At 41.3% G+C, this 20,574-nt stretch overlaps 1 protein-coding gene across 1 annotated transcript in view; it reads left to right on the top strand.

Moving 5' to 3' along the window:
- Positions 1 to 414: 414 nt before the first annotated feature.
- Positions 415 to 20,574, top strand: part of LOC139709267 (axin-1-like) — a 45,137-nt gene continuing 24,977 nt past the window's right edge. The window contains exons 1-3 of the mRNA XM_071621215.1: positions 415 to 840; positions 7,147 to 8,129; positions 18,299 to 18,448. Coding sequence (XP_071477316.1) covers positions 7,303 to 8,129; positions 18,299 to 18,448 — 977 coding nt within the window. The 5' untranslated portion in view covers positions 415 to 840; positions 7,147 to 7,302. The remainder of the gene's footprint in view (positions 841 to 7,146; positions 8,130 to 18,298; positions 18,449 to 20,574) is intronic.

Here is a 20,574-nt window from a genome sequence, read left to right as displayed (position 1 = left end):
CAGCATATATCATGATGAAGAGAGCATATCAAATACCAGGTAATAGCAGTAAAGTGGCTATTCACGACCCGCATGTCTTAGCGGTCTGTGAATTTTCAGTGAAGATGGTTTGGACACCCCCGTACCTGAAAATAGTCCAGGTCCATACGAGTTAATGAAGTGCTCGCTGATTGGTGCGGCTTTTCCTTTGTGTTTACGTCACTGCCCTTTGGGAGCTTTTCGGGCGGCGGGCATGTGCTTTGATGTTTCATGCACTTTGCAACACTGAGAAACTGCCCTGGCTTGTAGCCGCAAAGTGACTTGCCAGTTTCATACAATGCAATGGATATGGGAACATCGACGTAATTTTGATCATAGTTACTCCCGTGGAAAGGTGAGAAGGTAAGGTACGTTTGCTGTGTGTTTATTCTTCTATGGAGGATGAGGTGTACTTGAGAATATCATCGGTGCTAGTCTGGTGGTACGTTAGGAAATGTATCTTTACTTTACGGGGCCGGGGTGGGTTTAATTTTGGAGCGAGATATACCCCGCGAGTCCTCCGTGTGCTCTGCGTGCATTGTGCATACAAAAGTTACGTCCTAGCGCCAGCAGTGTGCTTCGTACACACACACACACACAAGCCCACACGTATGGCTCGGTATCGCCGTCCCGTAGCTTTCGCGGGGCCTTTTTCGTTGGATTCCCATTGGTTAGCCCTGTAAAGAGCATCGCATCGCATCGTTTACCGCGGTCGGTTGAGGTTGTGCTTGGGTCGATTATTTGTGTGCAGACGCGTTTGGAAAGGAACAGGCGGTGAGAGTGAAAGAAGAAATATCATCAGTGATAGTCCCATACTGGATGGTAAGCTACTCTTGGATATTTATCACATTGGATATAACTATATAACCCCCGATGTCACTGATGGACTGCAGAAGAAAATAACCGAAACTTGGCGTGTACACACAGCGTGGGATGTCGGCCTTGGAAGACGAGCAGGTTCGAGTCTCGCGCGTGCAGATGTTACACGAGTGCTGTGGAAAATGCACGCTAGTTGTGGTGTACCGTTGTACAGCGTAGTGCCAGTGCAGTGGTGGAGTGTTGATGTGTGTGTGCATGTGGCAGTAGCAGTAATTTCTGGAGCAGTGGAGGCACACAGTGTAGAGACTGTGCAGTGTACTGAGTATTTATTACCACAAGCACAAGAAGTTTACTGTATTGTGCAGCAACGCAGTTTATTCCTTTATCAGCATTATCAGAGTCATTTGCAAACCCATGTCTAAATATTTGAAGCTCTCTTGAGAGTAGAAATATAGCCGCATAGAATCTATATGTATTCTGTGATACTGACACTTGTGGGTAGGTTCTATACCACCACCAGTTTGTGTTGCCATGGTTCATGGATTTATTGTTGTTGTTGAGTAATGACAATGTGTAACATTAGAATGTAATTTGTCACAAATCATGTAAAAATGGAGAGATTATCATTCCTTTCATGCTTTAGACAAAAAATTCAGACAGTATTCACTCAAGAAAAATATCAGTTCACAATATAATGTGCCAAGGCTTGAGTGCATACGGCACATAAATTCAATTTATAATGTCTCGACTCTAGCATTTTGATGTAGACTCATCTTTGCATGGTTACAGCTCTAGTTTCAAACTTGAGCCCAGATAAAACAGACATGGTATTCTGGACACCATTGACAACATTGTAATTCCTGACGCGTAAATCTCTAATAATGACATTCTATACGCATGGGACTTCGCAGACCTGCCTTACTGAGTGATGTATGGGCCGGAAATCACCAAAATGTGACACAAAATTGTAGAAATGCTAAGAAATTCAGTTCACCTCGGATTTAGAAGAAAATGTCGATAGTTATCACAAGATTTTACTGCATAGATTGTTTAAAATGTTCATGTTGGACCTTTTACCATACAATACATAATTTGAGCCTCATTTGCTGTTTTGCACTTTGTTATCTGCTTGGTATGAATATGAGGTGAAACACGGCTATGGAAGTGATGAGGATGTTAAAGACATCGATTATTCCATTATGAAAATTGTGTCTAGAATTACATGTGCATATTGTATGTGATTTTGCACCATGCTTAAAGCAACGCTGCCCACTGGCACTGGACCGACAGTCCCTGACCAGTAAAAATCACTATCAGACCAGTAACTTTTTCAGGAATATACTGGCCGGGAGAAAATATATATGGAAAAACTGGGTATCTACTGGTCTGACAGGGACAGGTCGCACCAGTAGAAAAAAATGGGTTAGTGTGCATTCCTGCTTTTTGCAGAAAGAATATCTTGGAAATACATTTTCCTAAAATTGCAGTGAATGAATCACATAATTTTGTGAAATTCATCATTTTCAGGACTTTGTAATAGAGGCCTATCTAAGTGTTACTTTTGCTAGAAATTTCATCCTCTTAGGATGGAATTCAGAGCAACAAAAATAAGTGTCCGTAACACAATACAATTATGTTTTTGTCTTGAAGTCGTGTCTGTGCATTGTGTGAGCTCCACAGACTGCTGAATTTTGGCAAGTTCAGATATGTTCAGATATTAAGAAAAAAAAAACAGTGCAGAGAAGTAATGATTGGTTCGTCTTGATGAAGTTATATTCTTTCAAAAGTATAACCAGTCTACTGTATCTTGGAATACTTTCTTTATGCTAGTTGTAGTGTGGAAATTTTCGCTCCATTGAACTAGCACTGAAATAATAACACATTGCTATTTTTAGCAGGATTTTGTCTATGTATAAAGCTACATACAATGACAATTTTGTCTGCCATGTATAAAAATGTGCATTGAAATGAATCCAGTGTGAAAAAAAGTGGATTGCACAAAATACAATGTAGGCCTAATCTCAACTGTTACAATGTACATAATGTAAGTACATACTGTAGCTGTCGTACTACTTTGTATGCTTATGACAAATGCTGCCTGGTCCCATCCATTATTGGTAACTGTAGTTGACATCTTAAAACTTGTTCGTAATTACAGTGTTTTATTGAAAGGAAAGCAGTGCAGGCTACAGCATGTTATTAGTCAAAAGTATTTTATATTTCACATACATGTGATTTATATCAAGGCATCATCCAACACTCTTCTCCCAAGACTCTGCAGAACCTCATTGGTATACATGATCCCACAATTGAACATGATCGATGGTAGGGGGAAAAAAATGCCATAGGATTCTTGAAAGAGACCAAAACTGTCATATCAGCACTAGTAGTTTTGAATGTGGACATGTATACAAAAATTGCAAGTCTTGGTTATGATGTTTTTCCACGAGGAACACTTACATGTACAGTCTATTAAAGGACAAGTTCACCTTCATAGACATGTGGGTTGAGTGAATGCAGCAGTATTGATTAGTAGAACACATCAGTGAGTTTTTGAGGAAAATCGGACAATCCGTTCAAAAGTTATGAATTTTTGAAGTTTCTGCTCAGTCACGGCTGGATGAGAAGACTACTATAGCCTGTGATGCCACATGTGTACAACGATATAAAGAAAGTACATTGTATAAAGAAAATTCAACATATTTTCCCTTTTCTCGTATTACAAGAGAACACTCAACTTCTCTCTTTCAGAAAGCAAGGGCAATGATATTACCCTTAACATACGTCAGTAACATGTCGAAGAAATGTGCACTTTATTCAAAAAGTAAAGTTTTGTGAAATTCTCTTTTTATTTTCCTTATATTGTTGTACGCACGTGACATCATACACTGTAGTAGTCTTCTCTTCCAGTAGTGATTGCACAGATACTTTAAAAATTCATAACTTTTGAACGGATTGTTGGATTTTCCTCAAACTCTCACTGATGTGTTCTACTAATATTGTTGCATTCACTCAATCCACATGTAAATGAAGGTGGACTTATCCTTCAAATGATTTAATGAAGCAGTTTGTATGCAGTTTACAGGCTGTATGCTATCCCAATTTGTTTTGAAAAATTTACACTATAAGAAATTGTATCTGTTGATATGAAGCAAGTGTGGCAAGTAGTGAAGAAGTGGCTTGAGATTACACTATACATTTGGTATACTTGTGCCAAATTTCATTTGTAAGATATTCCTGTTTCCTCAGAATAGGCTAAGGTATTCAAAATTTCTCTGAATTGTGAATCCTGTATTTACTATGCATTTGGTATCATCAAGTGACAAAAGCAACAAGTACGTAATAACATATAAACATAAACACCAAGTGTTTGATCATTAGTTTTAGAGGTGATACACCAGAGAATTTTGTGATATTTTGACATTTTAAGCACCTTCCATATGGGTTAGTTTTTACTCTAGCTGCTTTATATTGTATTATAGGAAACTTTAACGCTGTTTTTTTTTTTTTTTTTTTTTTTTTTTGGCTGAATGCTTCTTTCATATTCAGATTTGTGTATTTTTACAGTGTTCAATCAGAGCATAATTTTCTGTTTGGTTTTTGTTTTGTTTTTTGGTCAGTGGCTGTGTTTTTAATAGGCTAGTCCCACTTTCTATCCTGTCTTTTCTGAAGACTTGCCGTTAGAAAGCATACTACAGGTCTTTTTAACATGAACCAGAATGAATAGATTGACATAATTAGCATCAGTGTGTTGATGGAGACAAGAATCACATACAGGAATTGTGTACACACACACACAGGTGCACATGTGGGACTATGCATAATATACCTGTTCTTGTCCTGCATTGTGTAACTTGTGTGAAAGTCATGTTGTGATGCCATTGAATTGAAAGGTGCAGCCAGTATATACATGTTTGTACTCGCTGGTGATCTCTTTTAAATTTCAACTGTATTCATTTTTGTTTTGTGGCTGCAGAGACAAGTGCTCTTCTATATCCCCAGCCTATTTGCAAAAATAAAATAAGTGATGAAAGAAAATGGTGATAACGACTGGGAACATACTGTGTGTTGTATACCTCAGGTCATATACAAGTACCACATTCTAATTGTCATTATCATCAGTCTCTAGATAATATCCTCATCCTATTTTTTTTATTGATAGAGGCAAGATAGCCACCTTTTAATGCTCGTGATTTGACCAGTGTAAGCTAAGAGATAAGTTTATTAAGGGACAGTCTTATGTTGGGACAAACAGATTATCAAAAAAACTTATTACATATGAAAACACACACATGCAAAGAAACTTTACTCAGCAATGATGTCTTCGTTCCTTATAAGAATGCAGGTGTTTTGAAACCACCTTAAATGTCATTTTTTTATGTTTCGGTGAGCCTGTGTTATGTAGTCAGAGGAAGACAGCAATTGCAGCTTTGTTAATAGAAAGTATAGACTAGAGTTAAAAATTTTACCTCCATTAACCTCCCCCCCCCCCCCCCCCCCCCCACCACCACCTTTCATAATATTATGCCTAACCCACGACCTTTGACAAAAACATGAACAATCTTGCAGCTAGCCTGCCATGCCAGAAGCTAGGGCTGAGGATTTCTGTGCAACAAAAGGGGGCAGTAGCTATTCAAAGCTCTGCACTGGCCTGCAAGTCTACTATTAAAAGAAGGAGTGAAGAGAAGGGAGAAAGAAATGAGGGGGGAAAAAAGGCCCAGTGAGCCTCAATAGCACAACACAACACATTGAATTGCTTTTGTGAAGGGAGGCAGGGGTACTGAGGGAGAAAGAGCCAGCAGTGAATGGACGGGATCTTAAATTATCATGAGCAGGCCAGATACTCTTTATTGTATACTGCAGGGTTCGGAAGCCGTCCAGAAAGTGAAGGGAATTTTCTCTCTCTCCCTCTCTTCTGCTAAGATTTGAGTAGACAGGCTGTGTGCTTTCTTTCCTTCTGTTTTTTTTTCCCCCTTCTTCCTCCCTTCGTGAAGGGATGCTACATCGAGAAAGGTTGTATGGAGATTGGATGTGACCTTAATGTATGTTAATAAGATGGCAGCCTTTTCAGTCCACATTTATTATGTATGCTTCAATTCTGTGCATAGCAAATGCACATGTCCACACAGTAACTACCGCCAGCTACATATGTACTCGCCATTCGCGCTCCCACTTGCTTGGCATGTGCAATGGCGGCGGCCGATGCTCGCATTCACTCTGCTTTTCCGGTCGTTGAGTAATGAAAATACGAAGGAGTAGAATTTTTGCGAGGCATGTGTAACCGTATTTTCAGTCGTAGAAAGGTAGATTTTTGCCTTCCTGGCAAGATAATTGTGTAGATGAAATTTTATGGCAAGTTTTTAGCCTACCAGTGAGGACCGACTGTGTTGTGACATGTCTGTGAGAAGTGTGCTTTTGAGAGTGTTAACCATTGCATTTCTAATACCGTATTGTGTGGCGCTGAATGTGTAAATCTTCATATCCACATTCTATGTGTATTGCTTTGGATGTTACAGTAATGCACGCTGTACTATTGTATGTATGTAGGGAATTGGAAAGCAATGAAATCAGCAGTTGGCACAATCCTGTGCATCTACAGCTCTGCAGGAGAAGAGAGTGTTTTTTTGGTGAGAAGTTATGTGCAGTATGATTTTATAGCATTGTAGTACTCTCGATTTGGGGGGGGGGGGTGGAGTATGTGGCAAATTACAGGTAAATTTGGAATGCTAGTGGTGGCTGCACTCGGCATATGCCAGAGTTGACCTTTCACCTTGACTGGCAAATCTCAAAATGGCGCGTTTTGTTGAGGGTAGATTGCTTGGGTTTAGTGGCTTTACTTGGCAGTCTAAAGATTTGGGGAGAGAAAAAAAAAGTTTGAACTGTGGACTTATGCTGCAAAGGAACCCACTTCTCTGTTAAAATCACGCTTTTCTTGTATGTGTGTTATAAATATTGTGAAATTTTTTTGTCTAGGAAGGTTTCTCTTGATATGTACCAGTGAGGTTTTATGGAGTGTTGATTTGGAATTTTCTTCGATATTCCTATGCTTTGTTTTTTTTAACATTTGAAGAACATTGGGCAGAGCATTTGTGTGAAATCCATTGCATTTCATTTTGCTATTTCATGTTATTCGAATCCATTCTGTTGTATTTGAATTTAGAATGAAAAGAATGAAGTGATGTGCTATGTAGAACACTGAACACATACCGCAAATACTCAAGGAGGACATGCTAATATTACTAAGAATATGTATGGCGATGGTTTCTTTTATAATACAATGCTACTACATTTTCCTTTGTGTTTTTGCAGGTAGCTCCTTGAACGGCAAAACACTGATACCAACTTGAGGCCCAGGTCACATCTGGAGAGTGTGGAATTCACTCCTTCAGGCGGCCAAGGATGGAGCCAGGATCATTGCTATAGCAGGGACTTCATCGACCGCGAAAGGAATGGTGGCCAACCAACATGAGTTTGTCTGTGTTTAGGTACTTGGCTGACAGTGGGGGAAGCCAACTGAGCGAGCGCCCTCCCGTCCCGGGTGAGGAGACGGAGGACCGAGGGAGTGTGTCCTCCTCCATCAAGAGCGGAAAGACCAGCGACCACTCAGGCGGGACCCCGCGGCGATCCAACCTCGTGAAGGACACCAAGGAAGGGACGCAGGATGAGGCACCGCTGGGGTTCGAGCCGGAGGGGTCAGCCTCCATCACCCCGCCGTACACGAGATGGACCGAGTCCCTGCACGCCCTGCTCGCTGACGAGGACGGGATCCAGCTCTTCAAACACTACCTTGTCCAGGAGAACGCGGAGAACCCGCTCATGTTCTGGCTTGCCACTCAGGGATTCAAGAAGAAGCCGAACAATGACCCCGTCCGGGCCGACCTGGCGAAGTTGATATATCGGAGATTTATTAAGAAGGACGGCCAGCAAGTCGTCCGGCTAGAGACTGCGACCCGGAACCATGTCGCAGATTGTATCAGGACAAACTCTGTCAACAGCAACCTCTTTGATGCCAGCCAGGCGGAGGTGGAGCAGTACATGCGAGAGACTTCTTACCCCATGTTTCTTAAATCGGATGTTTATGTGCAATATGTGAACAATGGTGGCGTGAGCCCGAAGAGTTCAGAAGGCTGTTCAAGCAATGCCAGCAGCAGCCATCACGCACACACAGGGTATCTTCCAACGCTCCACGAGGACGCGGAACTCTCAGACCTCCCGGCGCCGGGCTCCCTGACGGCTGACATGCTGTTCAGGACATCGCACCACAGGCAGCATATAGAGAAATATCAAGAAAGGTTGGTACATAGAGAATACCAATTCGTATTTCACATAGGAAGTTATGGTACATAGAGAGTAACGATTCACATCTCACATCAGAAGTGAAGGAAATTGTGGCAATGGGATCCAGTAGATTCCTCGTGGACTTCCAAGGTGTCATTGAGACACACCTGTAATTGTTACTGTACCCTGTTTTGCTTTAGTTTTGCAGCAGATCAATACATTTCTGGTACCCAGCACCTTCAGAAAATGAACATACAGGTGCATTGCCTGTGAATAATCTGGACAACTAACACATTAGAATATGAGTTTTGTAGAGTTGGGTCTAGGTCTAATCAGTTGGAAAGGATGCACTGTATTAAAATAATGCTTGAATGTTAGTTCAAGATACCACTGAGAGGGAAGGGTCAAATCTAACTGACGGTAAAAGTCAAAATTGGATGTAAAGAAAAAAGTCATGGAATTTGCGTTATCACAAAAACAGTCAAATTTCTCACCACCAAACATGCAACATACAGTGATGATGCAATTGAGTAATTATTTTCCTACTGACCTGCACACGATCTGTCTTTTCTTTTTTCTTTTACTGAACTCATAAAGTAAACATTTGAATTGCATTTAAGATATAATGTTACAATGTTTGTGGCAAACATGATTTTTGTATTTTTGAAAGAAGAGGGAAAATTTTGAGGTAGCAACATTGCCTACAGTGTATCTATCCTTGCATAATGTGACTGGGATCAATAGTAGTCTGCACTGAAAAACACTACACATGTACATATGGAAGTTCCTGTTACTTTTATGCTTCATGTTCAGTTTTTATGAAATTTCCACCATTCTGTGGGTTTGATTTTATAATTGACGGCAATATTGAATGTCATTCGTACGGTGTGCTTTCACCCTCTGATGACGTGAAGCTCATCTCAAAAGAAAACTTCAGAGCATTGCATTGGCAAGAAGATGTTGGGCTGTCTGTGGCGTGAGCATAACCTTTTCTCTAGCTTCGATGCTGATGTCTTTTGAGATGTCAGAGTGTGTACGTTGTTGTAACACAGTCTTTCTTGCAGTGGAATTTGCCCATGTATTCGCCTAATGATGGCCCTTGTCCTTTCCTATCGGTTCCCCCGTCCTTGGGCATCAATTGTTTGCGATGAAGTCACCTATTAAAGACACGAAAGTTTCATCACTCGCATCTGATGGAAATCACATATAAAAGAAATTGACTTACAGTTATGATGCAGGTGGACGCTGCCACATTTCTTTACAAGGCAACCACAGAATCCCAATTATGGATGTTCGCCAACTGTTAAGCAAAGGCAAAGTCCTCAGACAATGGGCAGAAACTCCAATAGCTGCAGCGATTCGGCCGAAAGAGAATTTCTTTATTTGATTCGATTCAATTTGTGAGAAGAATTGGGGCTTTGCATTGTGCTGTATGCCTTACAGGCAAGTGCACTTGAGTTGGCTTGTGTAATTTCCTTTCTTTCCGTTGTCCATACCAGGAGAAGCTGGTGCTACATTGTGTATTTGTGTGTGTGTTTATCTGAATTTTGAGAAGGAGCGCTGTTAGCTTCTTGTGAATATACATTTGTATGCTAGCATAAAGACTTGTATCTCTCTATATTATTTTATTTGATTAAAGATCTGCCAAATGAAGAGTGGCAATGATTGTGTTGGTTGCAATTAATTTTATTTGGGAGGGGGCGGGAGGGGAGTTATGCTTTGTTCAAAAAGGTACACTATACATGTAGCTTTGACATGCACATAGGCAATATGGAGGTTTTTCTTACATAGGCAATATGGAGGTTTTTCTTTCGACCCAAATGCACTTCAATGGCAGCATTAGGCGTTCTAGATTTGTATCGCTCGTAAAAAAACTGGCAGCGGGAAAGCTTGCAGTTGTCGTCGTCATCGACTGAGTTGTCGTGCTCTGCTTGCCTCACGACACCAGAAAACTAATAATGGTTGTGAATCTCCCACTGGTGGCATATACCCACACTGTTTATGTACTGTGATAACAACCGCCCTTGATGGGGAGACCAACTTGCCGGTTGTTTCTCTTCTCCGTCCAATCTAATTTAACCGCATTCTACACGGTCATGCACTGCCTACGACCCCTCACTGTACTTCTCAATGCTCGGTACCCCCCCCCCCTTTTTTTCTCTCAAACTCTCTCTCTCTCACGCTCTGTCTCCTTGGCGGCCGATTGTCCGGAGTCTGACCATCCTTGTCTTATGGTCACTGCTCATTTCAGGCAGTGGCAGATGGAATATGTGGGGAAACATCTGCCCTACCTTGGTTGAATACTGTGGATGCTATGCTGCTGACTACCAATTCCGCCTTCACAGTCATATATTGTGGTGACATTGCTTTTTGCAATTAGCTGCCATGGAAGACACATACACACCATGTACCTGTGTAAGTGTTCTTCACAGCTAGATGCATCAGTTCCAGAAACATGCAATGGTGTATGAATTGATGTTGGATATAGAGGTGAGCACAGATAGTCAAGAATTGAGCTCACCATATGACACATTCATCCTCGGATTGAATTCTTTCCATGCCCTGTGCCTACAACATGTAAGCCTAGGTGTGGCTCTGTGTGCCAGGGCACTCTATTTTTAATTTCATTTTTTTTTTTTCTTTGTTGACATGCACTTCCCATGCCGTTTATTCTTCCTGTCATAAATTGTGTAAATATAGACTGTGTTTATGTTATGCATATTAATACACATTTATATGGGGAGGAGTGGAACAAGCCAACAAGAGGCGGCGGCAACGTGCCCCCAATAAATTGTAGTTGATCGCTCTCCGTGAGGAGAAGGGGGCCTAATCCGTTGAGGTTGATTCCAGTAACGCATCGTTTGTCATTAACTCTTGGTTGTTGAGATCAAGTGGAGGAGGCAAACATAGAATGGTTCAGTCTACAAAGGTAGTCTTTCCGGTGCGGACACCACTGGACACACCACTGGACATCATGTTGGTGTAGGCTATTCTGCCGTGACTACCGAGATGGCATTTTTTTCTCTTCCATCCTTTCTGCCGGTATATGTTTAGTCTGATAATCAGTGCGCTGTCCACAAGACACTTGATTTCTGACTGTTGTGCGGCCTCCTGGAAGAAGTCCAGTGTTTGTTTGTTTTGTTTTGTTTTGTTTGTTTTTTGGCAGAATGTTGAAAGGAGTGTTGTATAGGCCTATAATGTAGCATTGTGTGCGGGCATTGCGCTATTCACCTTCATAAATTATTTGCCCATAGTTCAAAGAACATCACACTTTCCTTGGGATTCGGTGTGTAGAAAAAATATGGCTACAAATTCAAAATTTTTGAAGTGCTCAAGCAAGATTAAATGAAAACTATTTCCTTGTGGCAGTTTCTATTAAAAAAAAGATGAAAATAAAAGCAGGACTGCCAGGTTTTCTACAGAATTATAGTAAAGTTTTAATGCTGTATTTTTTTTTTTCAATTTTGATTAGGAGAGCTGTTAAAGGGATGGTACAGTATTGGTGGAGATGAAAATTGGGCTTTAACTTTTTTTTGCGAGATACCAAGAAAACACTTAAGAAATAGTACAGAGCATACCATTTTGAAAGGAATTCAAAGTTTATTTGATAAAAATCGGGTTTGGAATACCTGAAACGTCCAAAAATAAAGTAAAACAAAACGATCGTAATAAAGTGTGGGTCTCACACTTTATTAGGATCGCTCTGTTTTGGATATCTCGGTCATTTCAAACCCAATTTTCATCAAATAAACATTCAATCCTTCTTGGAATTACATGCTCTTTCATATTTCAGAGGAGATTTCTCACTATCCCCCCCAAAAAAAAAGAGAAAAAAAAAGATAAAAATGTGAAGTTAAGTCTCACCAAAACTATACAATCCCTTTAAATGAAGAATGACTGCACTACATTTTCATTTAAAGGACAAAGTGATATGTAGGACTGTACTGGAAATCTCAGTGTCATGATGTGTTCAAGGCTCCTATACTATGTGATTATTTATTTCAAATCTCTACTGTTACTATCGTTCACAAACTATTTGATCAGTGCCAGGCCCGAGCCTGGCACGGGCCCTTTCGGCCTGGCCCATTCATAAACACAAAATTTTATGACTTAGCTCGAGCCTGGCCCAAGCCAAGAGGGTTACTGAAAGGGGTATATAGGTCTTCCAAAGAAAAGTAGAGGAACCCCCTGAGCTCACATATTATTAGTTAAAAGGAGAGAAGTCTGTGGCAGAGGCCAAGATGCCAAGATATGACCCTTTGGGTCTGATGATTAGACTAAGGAGATACCTTTTGTGTAGTTTACTGCCATGCTGTTCAGGGGGTACTGTTTGCTCTAGAACTGCATCACTTCCAAGGGGTTTACATTTGGGTTCTGTTATGTAATAGTGATAACAAATTATTAGGACCTTCAGTTTAGGGGTTGCAGATTTGTGAAGAGGATTGCTGTGACCCTTTTTTTCTCCCCTTTTTCTTTCTTTTTTTTTTGTGCGCGTAATACCATTGATTCACCAAATTTCTTTTTACGGCCACGGGTCTACAGTATATGGCCAAAATCAGAATGTGCTTTATAGATCTATTTTGATGGGGGTAAGAGGGGAGTTGATAAGAGCGATTTCTGTTGAGTGTCATAGTTGATGATCTACAAATGGCGTATTTCTCTATCAAAGTCATGGACCCGTAGGTCCATTATCAAAATACTCCTACAACAAACAGGCTGTGAATGCATTTTCTGTTTTGTTCAAAAGTCACACACATACACATGTCATCATACTTGTGTTGTGAGAATGATTGTTCAGTCAAAAAAAAAAATGTTTGAGATGATGGAGCTGTATGTTATGTGTGGTACGTGCAGTTCTGTGCGGTTCTCTGGCGCTTGGAACGGGTCGGTGAGAGTGCGTCCCAAACAAGCTGGAGTGGTGCATTCTGATAAATCAAACATATATCGCAGCCACCACCAGTAAATGGAACGCCGAGTTTGCAGCGAGTGTGCACACTCTCAAGTGGTGTGGAATGTGGGTGCATGCACATATTGACGTAGTACATTGAAAATAAACAATGGGAAGTTACTGCCTTGAATGTCACCTTTACCATGCTTTTTCTGCTTTCGTTGATGATTGTTTATACTATAGACAGACTTCATGGGCTTAGATAATGTGAACTTGATTCATTCTTTGAAAAAAAAAAAAAAAAATACAAAGAAGAACTTCCATGAGCACTTGTGCACAATGTCGCGACTGTTCAGAAACAAGGTGTACCAACCTACAATGTATGATACAAAAAAAAAGGAACAGATGACAAATTACCCTTTCTGTAGTAGTCACTTTGGTGACAAAAGTTTGGTTTAGTTAGTATTGTTTTGCTCTGTCATGTCAGAGCAGTATTATTTCTTGGAAAAGAATGTGGTATATCAAGCATTAGCTTTTATTACTGGTCATGAAAAATCAGAGCGTGTCAAGATAAAACAGAGTGCTCATTCTGTCTGTAATGCCATGGGGTATGCAAAGTGATTCCAAGAGACTAAACGTGAAGAGATAAATTTTATGCATGTGGGTATATAAACAGGTGAAAATATAAGCATTTTATCCTTCAGTTTCATCCTGAGCGATGCTTCGTCTGAAACTACCCCAGTGAACACAATGACCCCCGAGTGATATACCCAGTTGACTGACGCCATGCTTTTTCGAGGCAGATTCCATAGTATTTCTGCCCCAAGTTTTGATTGGCTTTCGTCCAGTTTACCAATCAGTGGTATACCAGTGAGGCCGGATTGGTGGTCTTCTGTTATAGTCTTGTGCACCAGCCTTCTAGGTCTACACAAGTGAACACATTATGCAGTGAGTAATTCTCTATGAAATGTAATGAATGCCTAAAAGGGTTTTGCGATAAGTTACATTATTAATAATGGATGATTGTTATGGATACAGAGACTCCAACTCTCCCGTTTTCGACGGGAAATCTCCCGCCGAAAACCCATTTTTGCAAAATCTCCCGTTCTCCCGTTTGAGATTTAATTTCTCCCGCCCTGGCTCTTTGTCTCCCGTTGGAAAGGATTTCTTACATATTTCTATCGTATGTTGAAAAAATAAGCCTTACATAGCACGAGAGAGCATCTAAAACCCTGGGAATTTCGCACTTCGCACACATCAACTTTGAGTCTCCCGTTTGCTAGGGGTTTCGGGCGGGAGAATCTCCAGATCAGAAGGTACTTTAGGTTGGAGTCTCTGTGGATATACTTCCAAAGCATTTACTTGCCATTATTATCATTAGTCCTTTGTTATGAACACTTATTTTACATTTGATAAACAGTCTTGTTTTGGATTATTAGAATTGATAAGATGCTGCCGAGGTATGCATGGTACAATCTACTTAATTTGACGTTGCAATTAATGAATGGATTTTTGTGAGAGAGAGGGGTTATAATTTCCCTGCGTTTGTGTGCACCTTACTCTCAGCGTTGAAGGGTCTGGTAACTGGAGTCTAGCGCCATTTCTGTCTTCCTGTGCGTACATCACTGACCCTGTAATGAAAGGGGGCATTCGTGACTAGATTCACTTCTGTGGAGCAATTCTGCCTCGGGAATTATTGCGCGTCTTGCAGGACAGTGAGGAATGGGAGAAAATGCAGCCGTATTTAATGGGTGAAAAATGTAAGACGTTTGGACCTGCTGCTGTCTTGTTATTGGTCAGACATCTTGAATTTTGGCCAGCGCCAGTTTTCACTGCTGAGTGGAGACTCGAGTCTTGATTGCTGTGATTTGCATGCAGATTAATTTCCGTGTTTTGGAAACCTTCAATGCAAAATGGTGAAGTGCTCAATCTCGTGTGTGTAAATTAATGCTCATGCTTTATGAATGAAAATGTTTAAGGCCACAGTGATAAAAAGGCAGGGTAGTTAACAGTTACCTTGTACAAATCCACCCAAATGCATTTGTCTTTCTAGAAATGATTTCATGTATTAAAGGCAGTCTCAATAATCAGATGACCATTCACGTTAGGTGTTTACATGCATGTGTAATGATGAGTATCACAGTGTGATATGTAGGTACATATTGATTAACATAGGCATACTAGATAAAGGATCTTACGTTATTTGGTCATCTGCAGTTTAGCATGAATTTATTTTACCTGTGTGCTTGTGGGAAATGGGAAGAATTTACAAGAAATCTTTTACATTGAAACTGATTGAATTCATCAATATTTTGGTACTTATTTTGGCGGTCATTCCTGACGTGAACCTGCAGTGAAATGAAGATTATTGTGAGCGCACTTGGAGCTAAACACAGAAAGTCACTCCTTTGAGGTATTAAAATATTTAGCAAGAGAAGTGAACACTGCAATTCCAGTCTCGATGCACTGAGATGCGAACTGTGTAAAGTGAATAGCAACTGGAAGTCAAGTGGAGCTATGATGGAAAGAGGGGTGGGGATGGGGGGATGGGGCACAGTTTGAAATTGCCAGAGAAGAAGTTAGGCGGAAGAAAATGAGAAAATGGTGTCCCACAGAGCATTTGTGTGGTCCTGGCCCCCGAGATCACACGGCAGTCGGACTTTGTCTAAACAGCGACCAAACGAGAAAAGGGGCTTGCTTTGCGCAGAGGACGAACATTTTTGGGGTTCCCTGCTTGTAGGAGGCCAGAATTAATTTTCTGTGACCCTGAGGCTATGTAACAGCTCCGAGAGAGAGCGAGTGTGTGTCTCCCCCCCCCCCCCCCCCCCACCCGCATCGCGCCTTTTTGCTGCGTGCCATCATTCGCACTTGGCCGTGGTAGATTTTTTTTTTCTCTTCCCCTCTGTGAGGTTCGAAAGGAGCTGAACTGCACTGTATGTTGAGTTGTGAAAAATGAATGAGCAAATAATGTGCATGGTTATTAAACATGTGTAGGAGTTTATTCATTTTGAGTCTTGATAATCCAAAGTATAACTCCGTAGTGCAGAAGATATTGTTTGCGATTCATTGAATGAAGGCCTCTTCAAATCTCGAGTGTCATAGGATCATTCTGATGTATGGTGTGTAGAGAAGGCTCACTGCCTGACTCACACTGATGTGTATTTGTGGGACTAGGGAAAGCTAACGAAAGCATAGATTTATGATTTTATTTGTTGAAATCAGAATTTTTTTTTCTTTTTTTGCCTTTACCAGAAGGAATGCCTTTCCAGCGATGAAGACGATATTGCAACCATTTGTTCTCTTGCTCTTTATAGGATGTGGAACACCTTGCGTGATGTAACCCTAGTGCGCATAGCAAAAAGAATGATGCCATATGTGCATGAAGGCCCACTCTTCCTGATAGAAGTATAGTTCCATATCTACAATATGTATGCTCTTAGACAACCTGATACGTGTGTGTGTGTGTGTGTGTGTGAAAGTGAGTGTTCCTCTCTCAAGTTCAGAACATCAGCTCTGCATAATTCTGTATGCGGATGTGAGAAAGTCACTTACACATGTACACTGAACCCGGGATGAGCCTCGTGTTTCAAGAAAAATAAGGAATCAGAGCGGTGTGGACAGGGAGCCTTCCCCCAGGACCCCTCCCTGTGAATGCGAGGAGAGGATAGCGTTGGGCTGTAGGACTTCCACCAGCCTCATTTTTCCCCTTTTTATTATAGTTCATTTGACCTTTGACCAACGGTACTGGAATGTCCAAACAAAGTGCCATTTGCACATATGCAGAACTCAGTATCAGTTGCTTGTGTTTTAGTCTCGGGTTCAGACCCTCCACAGCAACGCAACTTATTTGGGGGTATTGTGCCTTGTTCTTGCTGTTGTCTTTTTTACTTGTGTTTGATAGCAATCAGCTTGAATGCAAGTGCATCAGATCCCATTTTATTCTAGAGTTGAGACTTTGTAACTGGCTCTTTGACAGTTTCACCCATGATGTTTACTTTACTCCCAGTGCTCAATGAAGAAACTTGTAAAGCTCAAATGAGTTAAAGGCACAATTCCAGTATTGCATTCTATACAATTAAATACCTGCTAAAGAACAAATTGATTTAGTGAATTTCAGCTTTTGCTCCTGCAGTATGTAATCCTCTCCTTGTGCAGAAATGGGTCTGAAAGTTAGGACTACATGTCCAGAGACCATTGGAGTAGTGAGGGTATAGGGAAATAAAGTAAATATGGTATTTGATTCCCAGCTAGCTAGCTGTGTGAGGGGTGTTCGTTCGGTAAGGCTAGCCTCGTTGTAGTGTGGCTGGCCGTGGTCAGGTTGTGTTTGCTTGTCCTAAATGGATTGGTCAGATAGGGCCAGAGAGGGGGCTGTGCATTCCTGGGATTGTTGGAAATGAAATTTGGGGCATCGGATTGGGCAAACTCTGCCCCCGGGGCCAAATTGTATCATTCAATGGGCTAGTGCTGCTTCGCCTCCTCTGGTGCTCATCGACAATTTTATGGCTGTGATACCTGCCAACTTTGCACTCCTATGTATGAGCATTAACCTTGTTAAAAACTCATTTGTGGCTTATGATAAATGTACTCAAGCTTTGCTAATACCTCTGATATGGCTCCGCAATAGGAATGATCACATTCTTATTTGAAATGACTGGCCATTTAAGCTTTCCGGTGAAGAAGAAATGTTGAACTGTGGATGGTGCACTTTCATAAAAGCGAGGAGGTCACAGATTATATTTTCGTGAGATGTTTGCACGACTTGACATCCAGGCTATCATAGCGCACTAATGCCTGTTCGTTCATTCCGCCAGTGCATCAGGTGGCGATATTTTCACCATGTCAAATTCACGGTCCAACAGTGATTTGTGAAATTGGCGAAAATTTCACCCTTGCTGAAATAGCAGCTTTTACACTACGCAATGCTCATTTCCTCGTCTTCAGTAAATCTTACAGAGTCATAATTGATGAAATCAAATTGCTTACAAGTAGTAGTGTATGACACCACTTTTTTTTTTTAATTCCTTCATTAGCCTCTGGCACATACGTACTAACATAACAGTAGTAGGGTGGATTTTCATTTTCAGCTGGTGAATGTATGCACAGTAGTAAAGTTTCACTGCATCTTTATATTGAATGGTGATGTATTAATACCTTTTTATTTATGGTGTTTGCAGCTGGTGAATGTATGCACAGTAGTAAAATTTCACTGCATCTTTAATAAATGGCGATGTATTCAATCGTTTTTCTCTTATGACATTTTTCCATCATTTCTTCCTTCCCTCCTTGGCTGCCCAGGTTGTACCCAGGCCTGATGGGTGCGCAGAACCCCTACCATCCGGGGTGTGCCGCCATCGCCCCTGCTACCTCAAACAACGACTCCGAGCTGCAGTCACTCAGCAGTGATGCCATCTCTGATGACACCATGTCCCTCACAGACTCCAGCGTGTAAGTAGTTTGTGTTTCTAGAAAGGGTCATTTGGACCCAATTTTTTTCTCTTTTTTTTTTCTTGGTTCTTTTTTTTAGGGTAATCTTTGGATTGAAAGAAACCAGAAGGAAAGTTTACAGGTTTTGTGCAAGAAGCAGACCTTGTCAAATGGGAAGTAATGTTTGATGATTTAAACTTTGATGGCTTGGTGACTGTGTTTTTTTGAATTTAGTATCCAATTCATGTCAGTGGTTTTTTTCTACGAGACATACAAATGTAGAAGGAATATTTACAGAAAGAGGCTAATTCACAAAAATGATTCCCTTCTTGTTAGGTGTAATTTTCTTCATCAATCAAGAGAATGAGAATAAGAATGAATTGCAAACAACAGGGTAGGTGTGACGGTCTCTTCAAGGCCAATACTGCTAGTTCTGTGTGGATATCAAGGTAAGACCCCCTTTACTTCAGCACTGTGCTAGCCCTGCTAGGAGCATCCTTACCCCCGTGCCGATAATTGTATGCATGTGTGATTCTGATGAGAGTGAGTTGCCATATTGGGCACCCAAATGAGTTGATCCTGAATAGAAAGCCGCGCTCTCTCTCTCCCACTATCTCTCTCTCTTTTTTCCTGGGTCGGCCTCTTGATGAGCTAAGCCGCTGTCAGCTATCCTAATGACTGCGGTAACCACATCCAATTTTGGAGTACTCGGAAAAACGATGCTACTAACAGGACCAGAAAGAGAGGAACAAAATAATGCAGAGCGCCGACACACACACTCACGCGTGCGCGCACACACAAATGTGCGTGCACACACCCATGAACCACGTACAACATGTAACACGGATCTCTGTGTGTGTGTGTGTGTGTGGCTGCATTGTGTGTAGCAGCGTTGGTAATTGTGCAGTTTAAGAGCTGTGGCTGTATTTGGATGCAAACGAGCCTGGTGGCGGCAAGAAATTGATGAAAGGGATAGGAAAAAGCGGGTGGGGGGGTGGGGGTGGGAGGGGTTGAATAGGGAGGAAGAGAGAATACAGAGAAGGGGGAAGGAAGGGGTGAAAGAGGAGCAGGAGGAATGAAAAGAGGTAGCCATTGTGCTCAAACGCTGGTTTTACTGGTCGCACTTGCGCCCGTGAGCGGAAGCAGTGCACAAACACCTTGTTATGGATAATCATATCAACAAATGCAGAGCTTGCCGAATCTTTCACAGTCCACCTCCCAGCTAACCCACTAATTCTATCCGTACCCAGTCATTTATGACAATGTGATTATCATAATCAGAAGGAGGGGGGTTAAGTAAGAAGAGAGAGAGAAGAGTAAAAGGGTTGTGGAGGAAGAGGATGAAGTCAGGAGGGAGGGGGATGTTATCCTCCCTTGCCGACATGTTTGTAAACTGTTTTGTGGGGAGCTCGCCGCGGCCTCAGCTTTACACCCATTTACGCCATTGTGCGCAGCTTGTTAAGCTCCCGAATCAAATTTTCATCCAGGCGGGTCGGCACTTTGAAGTGTGTAGTCTGCCATAGCTGTTTGGCCATGCATGGAAAATCTGAACCCTAATAAAAAAAAAAAGAAAAAAAAAAAGAACACCACCCAAAGCTGGGCACATATATTGGTTGTATGAATTCTGTTTTGTGTGCTGTTCATGCGAACGCTCTTTTCAATTGGGTTGCATTGTGTGTTGGTCTACCAGCATGGCTTAACTATCTCTTTTCACAATCTCTTTGTTATTACATATACTCACATCCTATCTGCACATGTATTGTCTGTTGTCTTTTTTTTTCCCCGTCTTGTTCGCTATTGGAACTTACTATTTATATTGTCATTGGATTTATCCTCTTTCTGTGTTTCTTTTCCCTCCTTCCATTTTTCTTTGTGCTGTTTTTTTTTTTCACTTCCTTGCTCACATTTTGAAAGTTTGATGTTTTCATAACCACATACTGCAACCCAGTCACCATGCCTTGCTATGTATACAGCAAGTCAAGGCACATCTTGCCACATTTTGGGCCAACAATATGCCACCCGTACCTTGCTGCGTTTACCGTAGGCGGTTCTCATTGCCCAGAATGGAAGTTGGGACTTCAATAAAGTTGGGCCCTTCATTGTAATCTGTATTTCCCAAGAATACCAACACGGGCGTTTGCTGTTAA

This window comes from Diadema antillarum, unplaced genomic scaffold (assembly GCF_040938485.1).
Source record: "Diadema antillarum isolate AM-2024a unplaced genomic scaffold, OU_Dant_1.0 seq00001423_RagTag, whole genome shotgun sequence".
Taxonomy (NCBI): Eukaryota; Metazoa; Echinodermata; class Echinoidea; order Diadematoida; family Diadematidae; genus Diadema; species Diadema antillarum.
The sequence above is the reverse complement of the archived record's forward strand: the minus strand, read 5'-3'. Positions and strand labels throughout refer to the sequence as shown.